At 40.4% G+C, this 16,049-nt stretch overlaps 1 protein-coding gene across 1 annotated transcript in view; it reads right to left on the reverse strand.

Annotated features, from left to right (window-relative positions):
• Nucleotides 1-6,476: 6,476 nt before the first annotated feature.
• ELP4 (elongator acetyltransferase complex subunit 4) overlaps nt 6,477-16,049 on the reverse strand; it is a 134,800-nt gene continuing 125,227 nt past the window's right edge. The window contains exons 10-11 of the mRNA XM_066186768.1: nt 7,713-7,774; nt 6,477-6,938 (exon numbers count right to left, since the gene is read on the reverse strand). Coding sequence (XP_066042865.1) covers nt 6,797-6,938; nt 7,713-7,774 — 204 coding nt within the window. The 3' untranslated portion in view covers nt 6,477-6,796. The remainder of the gene's footprint in view (nt 6,939-7,712; nt 7,775-16,049) is intronic.

Raw genomic sequence — 16,049 nt, forward strand, 5'->3', positions numbered from 1 at the left:
AGTTTATGTCAGTCTTTGAAAGGAGGTGTTTTCCATGGTGCCAAGCAATAGCACACGAGGCAACGGGCAGAAATTGATGTACAGGAAAGTCTACCTGAGCACCAGGAAGAACTTCTTTCCCATATGGGTGATGAAGCACTGGAACAGGCTGCCCAGAGAGGCTGTGGAGTTGCCTCTCACTGAGATATTCCAAAACCATCCGGACACAGTCCAGCGCCATGTGCTCTGGGATGGCCCTGCTCGAGCAGGGAGGCTGGACCAGATGGCTCCCTGTGGTCCCCTCCAGCCTGACCTAGCCCGTGTTTCTGTGATTAGTTCACCTTTTCCAAGTGCAAGGCCATGCTGCTGGCAGGAGTGTCATTACACAGACGGATAGCTGAGACACCTTTGCGTCTGACAAGTTCATCTGCTCGATCCGTAGACATGCTGAATGTGCCCAGATAGGAAAAGGATGCACTAGAACTTCCCTGGGCAGGAATGAAGTGCTGCAGCTGCACTTTCCAGGTGTGGCTGCGAGCTGGAGACAGTGGAGCCTAGAGCTGGTTCAAGCCCTGCTAGAACAATCCCTGTCCTACTGATTTAAAACAGGACAAGAAGCCAATTTTGTTTTGTAGTCATGCAAGTTCCAGGCCAAGAACGATGCCCTGCACCAACAGTCCTGGCCTATGAGTAGAAGCCCTGACTTACTTTGCATTAAATAAACGCATTCTAAGAACTGCTGAAAAGTTTCACTCGAGCAATATAAACAGGTTTACAGCTCTTTCTCCACATAATAAACTATCTCAAAATTCAGGCGCTGAAAACTGCTTGATTTCATACTCCAATCCAATCCATTCATCCTTTCTGTTCTTCTTTAAGTCCAACCCCGAGAAATTCCAGCAAGAGCTTTCTTTAGTGCATCTGCTTCGACCTAACTTCAAAAGTGTCTGAAAGTGCACCAAAATTCACCCATTTCAAGACTTTTAAAGAGAATACCTCTGACACCCTAAGTGCTGAGAACATTCTGAGGGTATGAACATTCAGACTCAAACTCTGCCAGCATAAAAACTTTTTAAAAAATTATTCTTGCTATATTTTGGGTTTTACATTTATCTTCAATGCTGGAAGACATTAAAATACATTTTTAAATATATAGAGGAATATGCAGTTAAAAATTCTCTAGATCTGCTAAACTGTAAAAGATCCTCTGGATCTTACTCTACCAGGTTGCTCCTGGTCTAATCTATCACTGGCTTCTCTGGAAGACTTTTCAGATTAAGTTCCGCAGGTCCAGAAAATCCTCATGCAATAAAATGCTGAAAACATAAAAGGTGTCTTTGTTTTGATATGAACAGGAGGTCTGTGAATTAGTTTGAAGTGCCTGATAGCTTTCAAAATTGTTTAAAGGCAGAGTTTAAATAAGCAGCCAAGTTTTCAGCAGATGCTTCAGGATGCCTGACACCCAACAGTCCTAACAGATCCATCTACTCAGATGCTGAAATACAGGAGGGGGTTTTCTCATTTTTCTGGGAAAAGGAGTCTAACATTTGCTTATATTAAATAGAACCTGAAAAAAAAAAAAAAAGAGTGGTGGAATTTTTGTTCTCTTACCCTCCTGCCATGTGAGATGCCTTTTTTTTCCCTAAGATGAAGAGGATTTACTTTCATTCTTTTTTTCTACACAGGTACATTTATTATTGAATAAGCACTATCATGTGCTCAGCGTGATTAAAAAAAAGAAATGTAGGCAGGTCTTGCACTCATGTAGCTCCCGAGAGAAAAGAGAAATCCCAAGAGATGGCATGGGGGATACAACTTGCTTCCACCATCTCTTAAAGGCATAAAAGCATCTTCTTTCCTATTTCTGTTGTGCTCTGTAGCTATGATGTCTCTCCAGCACAGGCAAAAGAATTAGAGCACTTCAACTAAATTTCTAATATATGATCCTGGAAAAATGCTTGTTTAATACATGTGAGTGTGTGTGTGTTTGGATTCTTGTAGTACAGCCATATTTTTAATGGGATGTGTTACAACCTCGTGGTTTCAGAGAAACTTGATTAGCACCTCACCTCCCAATACTGGCATGGTAAAAGATTATTTCAAGTTAGGCTTTTGCACTTTCCCAAAAGCTGTCTGGAACAGCATCACTACTTAATATTAAATTTAAATAATAAACCAGTTGTGTACTACCACAGTTATCAAATCTGGAGAAGCTGCATGCCCATTTCCAGATGCTTGTAGCTACTGTTACGGAAAATTGAATTCAGCTGCATCCTGGAAATTGCTTTTGAAATGTCTTTACAAACAGAGAAAAAGACTTATCTATGATAATATTCTTCTCATGTTCCAAATACTTATATTTTGAAAACCTCAACACAACAGAAATTATATAAAGAATTCTTATTTGACATATTAAAGGTACAGCATTTTAAATTTCATTACTGCTTTCTTGACTGTGTGTCACAATTTCTGTAAAGATCAGGCTCTTATGCTGAATTGGGAACGTCTTCACTGGGATGAATCTATTGTTTCCCTGCTGAGTTTGGTGGTTTCAGTTTGTAGCCTGCTAAAAAGTAGGAAGTTCTGCTTGAAAAATTGCAATAAACAAATAAACCTCTCATTCTGCAATCTCTGTGGAGAGGAGCCCTCTGAGCAGGAGTGAGGATGGCACAGACTTTCCATCCAAGCCAGCAAGGGGCCTCTGGAGATGCCAAAAGGAGCTGGTAGCACATTGCCACAGCCTGTCAGGAGAGGCTGTGCCCATTCTTCGATTACCTGAGCCGCTCCCCTTAGTTAAACATTTGCCTTCGAGTCAAGGGAAGACAGAACTGAAGAAGGATGTTTTGTACACAGGAGCTTGACAGGCACAGAGCGGTTATGGGGAAAAGGCACAGAAAATCACCAGGTAAACAGTTCTCTGGATTCCCAAATCAAAACTGCTGCTGGTGCAACAACTGAAATCTATACTTTATCCACACTGTATCTACACTTTAGCTACTCTCTACTCTCTCTCTCTACCTGCTATCACCTAGCGCATCCAAAGCTCTGTCTCACCTATCAGGCTGCTGGATTAGCCAAGTCACTGCCACACGTAGTTGAAACTGGTAAGAGATTTTGGAAGAAGAGAAGTTTTGCTCCATGTCTTCGCCACTGTACCATCTGCATTCTCAAACACCTTGTTTACAAAGCACATTTAGTGACTCAGAAAAAAACCCCCAAATGATGCAGGTTTGTAGAAGGAGTTCCTTTTATTACTCAAAATCTTTGTCAGCTATAATATTACCCCGCTGAAGTTTTGGAAACTGAAGCCTTTCAGATGCACAGGGCACACGTGGAGACAGATACACACGTGGGATGCACATGCTGCTCGCTAACAATTTTCAGGTAATATCTCAACTAGAAATGGGACTGCGACTTTCATGATATTTTCTCCTCTGTACGTTAAGTCAATGACCTATTTAAATATGTTGGCAGCAATTTATATGTCTTGTGACTGTATATTCCGCAAAGAAATACTGTGTTTTGTGTTATTTACATTAAAAAGACATACTATGTAAAACTTCACCTTTGTTAAAAATCACTTTATCCTAAGTATTTAAATTATTTCACGCTTTCAAAAGGCACAATTATGTATCTAATGAGAACTTCCATTCAGTGTTACACATAATACAAAAAAAGAAAAAATGTTGTCTGAGACATCAATGATAATATTTTAAGTATGTTGGCATAGGAGAGAAGATGTCTTTTTTCTTCACTAAACTGACAGTTCTGTTCTGAAACTTTATTTTGAAAAGACTGAAAAAGGATTTGTGTCTTTAGAAATAAAAAATATAACAGGCATATCTAAAAAATATAGAAGAGAAAACCTGATTGTTACTACTAATGAAATAGCTGATGACAAAATAGTAGTCTTTTTGATTTTGATCACAAAAAATAAACTGGTAGTGACAGGATATGATGGATAGATTTGACATCCTGGCAAATCACTGTCATTGATTCAATTATTCTAATTCAGAATAAAAGCTGTATACAGTATGTGTTTATGCTACAGTGGAGTTTTTTAAGTGATTGACATTCATCATATTAGTTAGACAGTTTTAAAAGCTATGTCTTTGTTTTACACAGCGTTGTCAAGAAAAAAATAAAGTAGAACCTGGATTGCAGAAAAAAAAAAAAAAAAAAAAGCAAACCACTTCCCCAAGTCTTGGTTCCAAACCCATCAAAATATGTTACCATTATTGCATCCTATTAACACGTTCTTTGAAGACTCAATTTCACTCCAGCCATGTAATACACTATTATAAAGACTAAATTTTGAAACTGTAATGCAATCTTACAGCTGGGTGGCTTGGAAGTTCTGCAGAGAAGATGATATTACCTTTCAAAATGGAAGTCAGCCTCAGAAGAAAGAATGCAAACCACTTTAATTCCCAGGTCAGCTTTTTGCTTCACTGTTCCTTTGTTTGATGAGGGAGACACAGGGATACATACAGAACAGTTAGAAGTTCACAAATTGTACATCTGAGGGTACAAAAGGCTGAATTACTTGTGTATTCTGCCCTGCTTTAGACCAGCTCGCTGTGATATCCTTCCCCCAGCTCAAACGCACTCTTCTGGTTTCCCAGCATTAATGTAGCTGTCGGTTTGAATTTCAATCTTGAATTACGTCTGTTGACATAATTTCATAGTGCTGACTTCAATTGTTTAGGATTACTGTTTTGAACTGCATAAGGAAATCAATTCTTTCCTCTCTGGTTAGGAAATTTCATTCAAGTGCATTTTAATGCATGTAGTAAGCCATAAGGCAAAGTAATTATCTATAATATATTCTGATTTAATCCCCCATCATCAATTACTGGCATATTAGAATAAAAACTATCTTATATATTATAAATTTATCATTGCATATTTAATAAAATGATGTAGAGATTTCCTGAAATTTAAGACTGATATTTCAATTACAGAAATGAATGTTTTTAAAAGTGTGTCGCTTGGTGTTTGAATAACACATGACAATGAATTCCTTAGTTCCACTCCTTTATTTCAATAAGCTCATTATTCATACAAAATATTATCTGTAAGTATATTAAAAATTCTTTTGGGATAAATATCCCTTTATTTTTAATGTAAAAAAAAAAAGAAATGAAAGGGTAATTGAAATTTATTGAAATTTTTGTATTTTAAGGAAAGGAACAAAATATTACCTGTTTCCAATGGAGCAGAACAATGGCAGGACCCAACATAACAGAAGCTTTAACGAAAAGCAAAACCCAAACAAGACCAAAATCAGTACTAAGAAACCAGAATATTAAAAAAAAAAAAAAAGAAAGAAAAAAACAAAAGAAAAGAAAAGGAAGGCATCATATGACAACATGTATTTTTAAAGACTGCTGGGTCAAATCATTAAGAAAAATATTTATATAAGTCATTAACACTCCTAATTAGAGTGTCAGATAAATGTGAGTGAAGCTGCTAAGTAGAAATCACTAGAAGTCCAGGTGCTTCTTGCCGATGGCCATGGCGCCACATCCTGAGCTCAGCAGTTTGGCGGATCCTGCCAGATCCTGTTTGCTCGCACGGCTCACTGTGTCTGACAAGTCTGGAGGCAAATGCAGCCGCTGTGGCAGGAGATTTTCAGGAGGGAGAGGCAGGGAGAGAGAGGGAAGGAAGAGAGAGGGAGAGAAAAACACAGAGGAAAGAAAAAAAAAAAATGAATGCGGTGGGATTAATTTTGCACGGCGTATTTCAAAATGCAGTCTTGCTCCTGACTGATCTGTGTTTACTCACGCAAATAAAGCACTTCCCAGACACTCTTCTAGGCTGACCTGGCAACAGTTTTGTATGCTTTCAATATATTGGATTCTGGAAATTGGAATAGATTTTCTCCTTATGAAAATTTTCTAAACAAAACACAAATTCGCTCAAGGTATTTAATCATATCTATGGGCGTTTTCCGTCTAAAAACCAGTGTTTTGTCTGCATGTCAACCTCTACACCAAATTATTTGATTTCCATAGCACTACAGTGCAAGCACAGCTTCATTTTAAATATGCACACATGGTGGCAAGAGTCTGAAAATAAATTCTGTGATGGTCAAAAGATGGAGAGGGCTCACCCTGGCTGCACATTATTCTGCTACATGTTTCCTCTTCATATTCTACTGATAGTGGCTAATAAAACCAAACAGTGACAGTAGTTGCATTTGTATAAGGCAATCATACATGTTAATCAAAGCCTGCCCTCCCCAGTGAGTTGTAGGAACATTAAATCCAGTTTACAGATGGGCAAACAGAGACAGAGGTTACACGGCTGCCCACAAGCACATGGTCCTTGCACAATAAACCTTGTTTTTCAACTAGGACAAAAATATTTCCACCCTCCCTCTGAGGGTCTTTTACGCTGGAGATATATAAAAGACATCACATTACCATTTAGCTTTTGTAGAGTAAGGTGAAAATTAATGTAAAACTGAGGCTTTACTTGCTTTATTACTGGCTTGCTTTTGGACCCAGCGAGGCGCTGAAAGCTGGTCACGAGACGGTTGAGCATCCTCTGCACAGTGCAATAATTTATGAAACTGCTATTGTGGAAGAAGCATATTTCTTGAAAGATTTAGTAGGCAAGGGCTAAACTGGGTGGTTCATTTAAAATGCACACGCTTCTGAAGGGAACAGGAGAACAGTAGTGCCTGCAAAACTGTCCGAGGAGGCTGTGCGGGCTATCCTTACTCTCAGCTTTCGCTACATTTTTGCTTTTATCACATGCAAACACAGCTTCCTTTTCTTCAATACCTTTGGAACTTCCGTATCCTAAGAATTCAATTAAAATGCAAAATCTGTTCATTTCCAGTGGGCTGACTGTTGAATTCCTCGCTGGTTCTGAGACTGTGCAGCTGGGTGGAACCCGAGAGATGCTCACAAGGGCCTCCCACCACTGGCCACTCCTTGCTGCGGGCAGCACTGGGAGAAGGACTGTGTTGTTATTTTCTCCAAGGGAAGGAAATGCATGAAGTAATGCGTGAGGAGTAGGAAAGCCTGTGTCTAGGGTGAGATGCCATACCCCAGTGCTGAAATAGGAGAGAGGTGTGTATTTATTGGCAGCATTCTGCCTGTGAAGCACAACCCACACAACAACCCCCACTCCCTGTAAATACCACACAGTTACTCTGCGGCTCTGACATTTCACTGCATTAACCCAGCGCAGTGGCAGAGAATCCTTCACTCACAGCTCTCCCCTTACTCCAAGGCAGGTTAAGCCTGGCTGTGGCTGTGGGCTGCAGCCCCTGATGCCTCATTTCTGCCTCCACACAACACAAACAGGGCAGGAGCCCTTCCCCGGCTGCCAAACCAAAACGTGTGCTGGGAAGAGCCAGTGGGCAAGGTGGACTGCGTGGGAGGGGCTGCAGCCACTGAAAAGCAGAGAAGGAGAAGCTGGGAAGTACAGGGCAGCCACTTGGCAGACCTTTCAATCACATCTTCTTTCTAAAAAAGTGTACGGTGCTCTGCTGGCAGGGGGATGTGGGAGGTGCAGAGACAAGTGAACTAACCCAGCCTTCTCCCACTGTTGGCATCTCCGCACCCTCACCAGGAGCAGGGGAGGCGGCTTCCTCTAGGGAACACGTAGTAACACTGCCTTCCTCCTGCAATTACTGACCCTTTGCCAAGTCTGCCAAGTGCATTCTGAGCAAGGTGATGAAGAGCAAACAGAACCAAGACTCAGCAAACTCATCTTACCCGGGGACTGGCTGAATATCACAGACAGGAAAAAACTGCAAACTCCGCCACACTGCCCTGGACTTAAAAGTGTGGTCAGAAAACAAAAACAAAAACAAAAAAATCTTTTATGTCAATGCTGTGTTCATTTGCTAATATTTATTCTAAACAGAAAACAGACAGAAGAATGTCTATAAATTTGGAAAGATTTAAACAGGAAAAGTGAAACATTAAAGATCCTTAGATTGGATGTTGGAAGTGTAACTCGCTTTTACAGATGTCTTTGTCACAATACAGAATTTCATTATGCCGGCATACACTCTCCTTCCCCATCTTCTTCAGTGAAGAAGATGCACAGTGCTCGTTTAGTGACTGGCTATTCCTTTAGTGACTGGCTATTCAGTATTTTATTTTCTTGTCACTGTTTACTCTGAACTTTTCTGACATTTTTATTGTACACTATTCAAACCTTGCTCTGAAGACAGAATGGCTTTTCAATAGCACATGTCACTATATAGCACTTGGATGCTTCACAAATACCAACTGTGTTATTTTCCTAATATTCTTGTGAGAGAAGGCAGCCAAGTTACTTCCATTTTAGAGACAGGGAATTGAGGCAATAAAACACCCAGCAAAAGGTGTACTGATTTCAGAAACAGAAGCTGAGGCAGTTAGGACTTCCTTTTCCAGAATGTTCAGCATTTTACAGAATTTCACATGTTCAAATGCAGCTGAGTGCTTAGTATTTCTTCAAGAACTCCCAAGTCAGGCGCTCAGAAAGCAAGTGACACAAAATAAGAGTACTGAAACAAAAATGCCGTGTTAAAGCAACACGATCACACGGAAGTTCAGTGGAAGGACATCATACCTTCCATGATATCCTTCCATGTCTTAATTATGAGACCATTCCTCCTGCAAACCTTTCCTCTACAATCCCAACTTTCAAACATTATAAAAAAATTGCCGGTTCTCCAGGAAGCACATTTCACTGCATACACCACATTCATCCTTAGATCAGACGTATTCTGAACAACACACCGCACCAGAGTCCTTTGAAAACAGCTGAGTATTATCCTGTCATTAAGATCTGAATCACTGGACACACACATGTTCCCTGTGAACAAAGCCTGCACAGGTATGTCAAAATATCATTGCTTACATTTTCTGTGCGGAGAAGTTTCCCGTGTGGAAATCTTTCCTGCGTGCCCAGGGCTGAAAATATTAATCCTAATAAATATTTTAACACCATTTAAAAATATTCTAAATGTTAAGCCACAAGCAAACAGGAAATTCATTGCGTGGCATTATACAGACATCTGCAGGTTAAGCAACTGGCCTTTATTTTTGGCACCAGTAGGGCCATTGTGGTCACTTGAGCTAAGGCAGTAAATGATGGTATGAACAGGCTCTGATCCTTCTGGAACACCAGCACCACAGAACAGACATTTTCACAGATACTTGCTGACCACAGAGAAACAATCACATTTAAAGTCCCAGTTAAGCACAAAAATGTTTTCTGGTGGACAGACCTCTCTGCTATTTCCGAGGCTCTGACCTCCATCCCTTTCAAGCTCTCTTCCTCTAATCAGTCTGGTAAGAATCAGGATGGTTTTGCTCACACTGGCAATCCCAGTCATCCAGGCCTTCAATCCCACAACTGCATTTCATGACAAAAATGTCTCTTCTCTGGCTTTCTGCAGTCCCCAGTCTCAGCTTTCTGCATCCAAGCTCCTCGTTCTTGCCCCTGACAGTCTTGTATTTCTCTTGCCTCTTTCCATCCCTTGCTCCCGTTCCTAAAGCCTAGGTTCAAATTCAGCACCAGACTTCCCTTCCCTGCCTCGACCCCTCGTGCTCTTCATCCCCTGGTTTGTTCTCCTTCTCCTCCTCTTCTCACCCACTCTTGGTGTGTCCTCCATTCCCCTGCAGGCACTGCTTCCCATTCCTGTTTTCTGCCCCTCTCCCCAGCCCAAACTGTGGGCACAGGCAGTGGCTCCCCTGGCGCTAAAAGCAGGTAAATAAATGCCTGGAGAAGGGTCAGGCTGAATGCACTGAGTGTGCCAAACGGGTGGGTTTTCACAGGACAGCAAAAACTCAGCCCCTGGCACAAACGCTAAAATAATAAATGCTAAAAATAATAGAATTATTTTAAATAATTTAATATTTTCGCTAAAATATTCCAGAAACGCAAAACTTTCTGTGGTCGAGAGCAAGCTGGCAGGGCAACAGTATTTTAAGGCAAAATGGTCATAATGTGGCAAAAGTAAACATGCAAGTGAAAATAGGATCCTGTAATCACCCTCTTTGGGATAACTTCTTAAAAATATATCAATGGAAGGTAAAGTTTATCAGTGAAAACCTCGGGAATGCTGGAGTAAACTTCCTCTGTGCAAAGTTAATTGTGCACCTGCATTATTACAGCGTGTTTAATGACACGATCACACAATATTTTCACCCACGGAGGCTGTCAGGAAGGTTTCAACTCAGCATCTTCAGAATCAGACTCACAGGCTGAGGAAACAACTGGCTCTGGAAGAAGGACATTTTGGGACGGGGCCCAGCTGGGGAAGGGGCTGGATGTGAGTTGTGGTGCTCTGTTTGGGGCAGGCGGGAAGGCTTTGCAGGGTAGGAACAATTACACTGAACCCAGCTAAGCACACAGCTTTAGGGCATGCATTACGAAAAGAAAACAGTTTAGACAAAACTTATTACATACTTTGTGTCTGCTCCTCCTTCTGCCTGAAGAAAACTTCTAATTACTTTATTTGTTCTCAACGGGGGGGGGAAAAAAAAAGGCAGAAGTGGAAGATGAGGTTATGTAAAAGGACAGCTCAGAAGGGACGCAGAGCAGTCAGAGAGTCCAGTCCCAGCACAGAGCACCAAATACTCACTGATGGTTTTCTGGGATTTAAAGATCCACATCATGGCTGTTCCAGGAACTTCCAGTGGGCTCCTACGTTTGGTTTGGGTCAATTTATTTTTTTAAATCCTGCTAGACAGAAATACCAGCAGGTGCTTTTGCCAGTGTATCTTACTGTATCAAAGGGATTGTTTAAGAGAGGGCTAAAAAAAAATATCACATATTCTGGAAGATGCTTTAGGCAATAAAGAATACAACATTTTTTAGCAACAATGTGATAAGCAGATATATCTATACTGGCACAAATCTAAACCCTAAGTAATTCTGTATATTTCTACACAATCATTATATTTTCATACCTATTTTAAGTGTAATACTGTAGCAAAAAAAAAAAAAAAGTTGAAAAATCACTGAATCTCATTGAAAATGAGATGATAGTTTGTTCTTAATTTAATTCATATTAAAGGAATTTCACTGAAGTCAACCTCGTGACTCTCTTTAACAGTTACATAAAGCTTTAACAACTGAGCCCAAACTTCCCAAAAATCTTTAAAATTCATTTATTTGGATCTTTGACCAAAAGAAAAAAAAAAAAAAAGCTTATATGGCTGCAGCCCTGCCTTAGGGCAGGGAGATGGGTTAATGACCTCTCTAGATCCCTTCTACTTCCATTTGCTACAACTCCATGAAGACTGAAGTCACCAAAGCCGAAGGGATTTGGTTTAGGGGGAAGAGGGGGGTGGGGGTAAGAATTTTAGGAATGCTGGGAAAATGAAAGATGCAGACTCTTAGTTGGGGAGCTTTACATCCTACTCACTTCTCTTTGAAGCAGAACTCTCCCCATTCCAAAAAGCTCCCACAAGACAGAACGGGCACAGACTGTGGGAGAAAGGCTGAGTTCCTGTCACTGTTTCCTCTTGCTTATGCTGCCCACAATCCACCACTTGCATGATGTTTTCTCTTTTATGTCTTTTTATTATCACCTAACTTTCAATCACCAGTAGTAATTTCTACCTTTGGGCTTAATATTAACACAAAGATGTGAAGGTACAAAACTAAACTTCTTCTAGAGAGAGAGTTTTTTTCTCAAATATTTGACATGGAGGTTACTACAAGTTTTGGCTTCTTTTCTTGCCCAGCTTGCCAGTTGAGGGGCACCAGATATTTGTATTCTGATGAAATTGATTCTCTTTTATAGGCTATGTAGTCTACTGGTGTGACATACCACGTACATTGACATAACTTCGTAATTAATCACATACCAAAATATTGTAATGAAAGTGTACAAAAAAATTTTATTACTGCCACACAGTAATAAAACTTCTGAGTTCACTTCTCAATGACTGAGCAATAAGCACTTGGCCACTGAAGACTTTATTAGCTCTCTCAGCAAGGAACAGAAAAGTCATTCCAACTGGCCTGTGTCAGGCAGAAATCATAAGGTTGTTGTGAAATTCGGTTCACAAATAATGATGGTGTCTCACAATTCTCTCACAGTTGCATTTCAGTCTTACACAAACTCTTCTTAAACCATTCACTATGAATCTTTTACATTCCTGTTCATGCCACAGTTTGCTCAGAATTTTAACAAATTCAGGAGATAAACCGTTTGGTAACTATTTTTCTGTATAATGGACAAGAACTCAGTTTCTTCTTGTTGTGCTATATTCACCGACACTACATATTTTAGATCACAGGAATAGATACATTTTCTAAACTGGTCATAAAGAACAAAAGACTTGACTTTTAAAAAGAGCATTCTAAAATTTTCTACGTTGCAGGTAACTGTGATTGACTTATAAGAAACCACAACTATATCAACTCTTGTTAAAATGATTACATCTACCATATGCACGTCCTTTTTCTTTTTCTTTTTTGTAAGCTGAAGCACAATCCAAACCATCATGATGTAAACTATTGCTAACACCAGGCGTTGAGAGAAGGCTCCCAGTAAGAATAACTGAGAAATATAAATAAACTTCTACCTATATAAGTCTGTCTGCTAAAAGATAGATAATACTACTGAGAATATTTGAACACAATTCTAAAACTCTTCTTTTCCATCACGTAGAGAATGTAAAATAAAACCAGGGCAATTCTCACCTTCGCCTCATTTACGGAACAGCCATGTTTTATTGTGGGTTTCCAACAGTACAAACAGATTATTTAAACAGCCTTTTTAAGGGCACGTGGCAAAATTAAGAACCATTAATAAACCTACTTCCTTTTATGACAGATTTTCCAAAATTCATTTTCCATTTCAGAACACTGCGGTTTTCAGTGTATCTGCTTTTACAGAAGGGGCATGATAATGTCCAGGAGAATTCAATTTGAACTCTGCTGATTCGTTTGGATATGCCACATGGTGCAGTTCCTGTTTTCTGACCAGAAATCTGGATTCCTGAGTCTGAATTTAAAGCTTAGTTTTATAACACTGGCTGCTGTTCAGATATACTTGCTTGTACCAATACAACTGAATTCTGTGCATGTTTGTGTAAAATGCATCCCTGGGGTATTTTGGGTGGCTGAAGAAGTTCCAGTTTCAGACTGAGTAGAGATGGGTGGGTTTATGGATGTGCAGCTCCAGTCACTATTTTCAGTGACAGGAAAAACAAAGTACAGACAATTGTCCAAACAAACTCATTCCAAAGAAAGAATTCCAAGATGTGGATCTGTTACACGTGAAGGGACTCAAGCGCAAGATAAAAATACCAGGAAGATTTGCCTTCTCTGACACCTGAGAATTCCCAGTGTTTGGCACCTTGAGGTGGCCTTAATCACACATCCAAGGAACAGACCCACTTTATGTTTTAGCTGTAGCCTCTGGATAACGAAGAAACTCCCTGTCTTCTAAAAAGGGAATGGTGCTTCAGTAATGCTCACAGGTTGCCCAAGGACTGCAGGTGTTCTACTGATTGTCTGATCCAAAATTCAGAGAAACCCGTGGTGATCTTACGGGCAGAGCTGGACTAAATACTTACACGGCACACTATAGTACTGCTGATACAGCTCACATCAGGCAAAGATTGAAAGACTGTCCCAGTCTTGAAGAGTTTGTGGTCTGAATACACAAAATGGGTAAAAAGGAAAAAGACAAAATATCAAGGCAGAAGGAAAAATCCCATGACATATCAATACCGTATTGATGCCAAAGCTTCTTTTTTTTTTAACTTCTAACTGAAAGTTTAGAAAGGGGAGAAAAAGAGAACAGCCATAGGGAAAGATATTAAGTGACAAAGGGCTGAAGAAAACATGGAGTGAAGAAAGGGAAAGACGGAGGCCAGGAAGAGATATATTAATCTAGGCACGTTATAGTTGAGATTGGAATATATTGTCTAAATCCTGAAGGGAAACACTGTTCTAAATTCAAGCAGCAGTTCATGAGTCTGATGTTATGATCTATGTCCAAAGCAAGGACATGTCTCCTGTGGATCCGTTCTTTTTGCTGAAAGTCTCGTCCCTGAGCTTACGTAAGAGGAGTGCAGGCCCCGTGATGCAAGTCTGGGTAATTCCAGGGCTCTCAGGACAGCCCGGGTGGATGCTGATGTTAATGTCACATTTTCTTCCCTGATGGATTCATTCAGCTTAATTGCAGCTGTCTACAAGTCAGCCATTCAGTCTAACCTACATTATATACTCAGGCTGGGATGAATCCTCCTTGCAAGTGCTTGTCCATATCTGCTGATTATTCAGGAAGGCTGAGTGACTAGCTTAAATCAAATTCTTAACTTGGAGTCTAAAAGGTCAAGGGGAGGAATTCAGTCCTACAACTCTCTGAAGCTTCTCATTGAATCAGCGCCTGTGCTGTGCCTACTCCTTCTTTGAATGACATTGCAACATGCCACAGAGTACAGATTTTGCATCAAACCACAGATGGTTCACTGGAAATGTTCCAGAGTTGCTGGTGATGCCCACGATGCTCTACAACAACTTGAGTCTCTCTACCGGGAAGCTTGAGAAGTGTTCAAGGCACTGTGTGTACAAACAAAAGCTGTGTCTTGTGAGGAGGAGGGAGAAACAGCATTCAGGGCAGAAGCATCTGTTCCAAGAGTACAGTGTTACTATCACCCTGTAAAATTTCAGCTAAATTGAAAACCTAAACAAATATTTGAGTTTGCATCCCAAACTATCTGGTAAAGTTCACTGTAATTTACCAGGTTGCTGTCTCAGTTCCTGTCATGTGTCAGAAAAGTCATTAATACCCTCCTTTAAAACCCACTACTGAGGCTGTGCAACTGCACCGAATAACCGATAAAAATGGATTCTGCCTCTTGATAAAATTGTCCAGATAGATCTCAACACTCCACAGAAAGGTTCTGCTCCAGGACAGTTAACCCACACTGGCAAGCCTCCTCTACAAGTGCATTTCAATGAACGTTTGCCAACTCAAAAAGCAAATGTTAGCTGGCGGGGGGAGGGAGGGGGTTATTGTTTTATACCAGGAACAGCCCTGTAACTCTGTATTTACTTTTTAAAGTCAGCTGGAGTTAGAACATTTCCATTGCTAGGCAGCCCAGCACAGCTGTGAAGCATTTCTGGGCGTTCAGACCTGGAGCATGTGCTGCCCACAGGGAAGATTCATTGCCCCTGTTCCACAGCCCAGCCGTCCCTCCTCCAGGCACCAGGGCTTCGGCAACAGGGAAGTGCCTCAGCTTGGTGCAGAAACGTATCACACCACCAGAACACAACAATTACCACATTTGTAAAGCTTCAGGGATAGCAACAATTCAATAGCTTTTTGAAGCAAACTAATTTTCTGGAGCGTCTTATCCCTCTTTAAATTATTATTATTATTATTATTATTATTGTTATTGCTTTTCATGCACGGACAAGCTCCTCTTTGCTACAGGTATCTTCTGGGTCTGATTTACAGGATTATTATGTGTGGAGGAACACAAATTATTCAACCACTTTAAAACAGTGCAAGAGAAGTGAAAAAGGGGTTGGTAAGTGCAAACTACCGCTACTAACCTCTGATTTAAAAGCAAGCGTCATTTAGATAGATAAATGTTTTTTAGATTGCTGGTTTACAAAACCCTGCACATTTACAAACCAGGGCTGCTAAACAGATGACCAGTTTATTTTTGCAGCTTTTCGTAAGCTAGAAACTTCAGCTCTGCAGTGGGAAACGCCACTGGGAGAGACTTCATTCTAAGGCAAAAAAGTAGGCCAGAAGAGGGAAAAAAAAGCTATTTCTGCTATCATTGTCTTCTTACCCTGAAACTGGCACTGATGTAGGAAGTATGTTGAGTTCCTGTAACTCCCAGGTAAGGATGCAGACATTACATAATTCATATCCTAATATCTCTTCAGCACTAATCCCCTGTGACTCAGGGCTACAGTTTAAAACTCCAGGTAACAAAGCCTTTTGCAAAGAACCTTTAGACTTCAGAAATCCCTGAAGTGTAATTTAATATCTGTCGTATTGGCTTAACCTGTTTTGGTATGAAAACTCATGGTGGCATATTTTTATTCAGTGATTGACATTACTTATTAAAAGG

The sequence above is a fragment of the Chamaea fasciata genome, unplaced genomic scaffold (genome assembly GCF_029207755.1).
Source record: "Chamaea fasciata isolate MVZ Bird 193981 ecotype frontalis unplaced genomic scaffold, bChaFas1.0.hap1 SCAF_7, whole genome shotgun sequence".
NCBI lineage: Eukaryota > Metazoa > Chordata > Aves > Passeriformes > Sylviidae > Chamaea > Chamaea fasciata.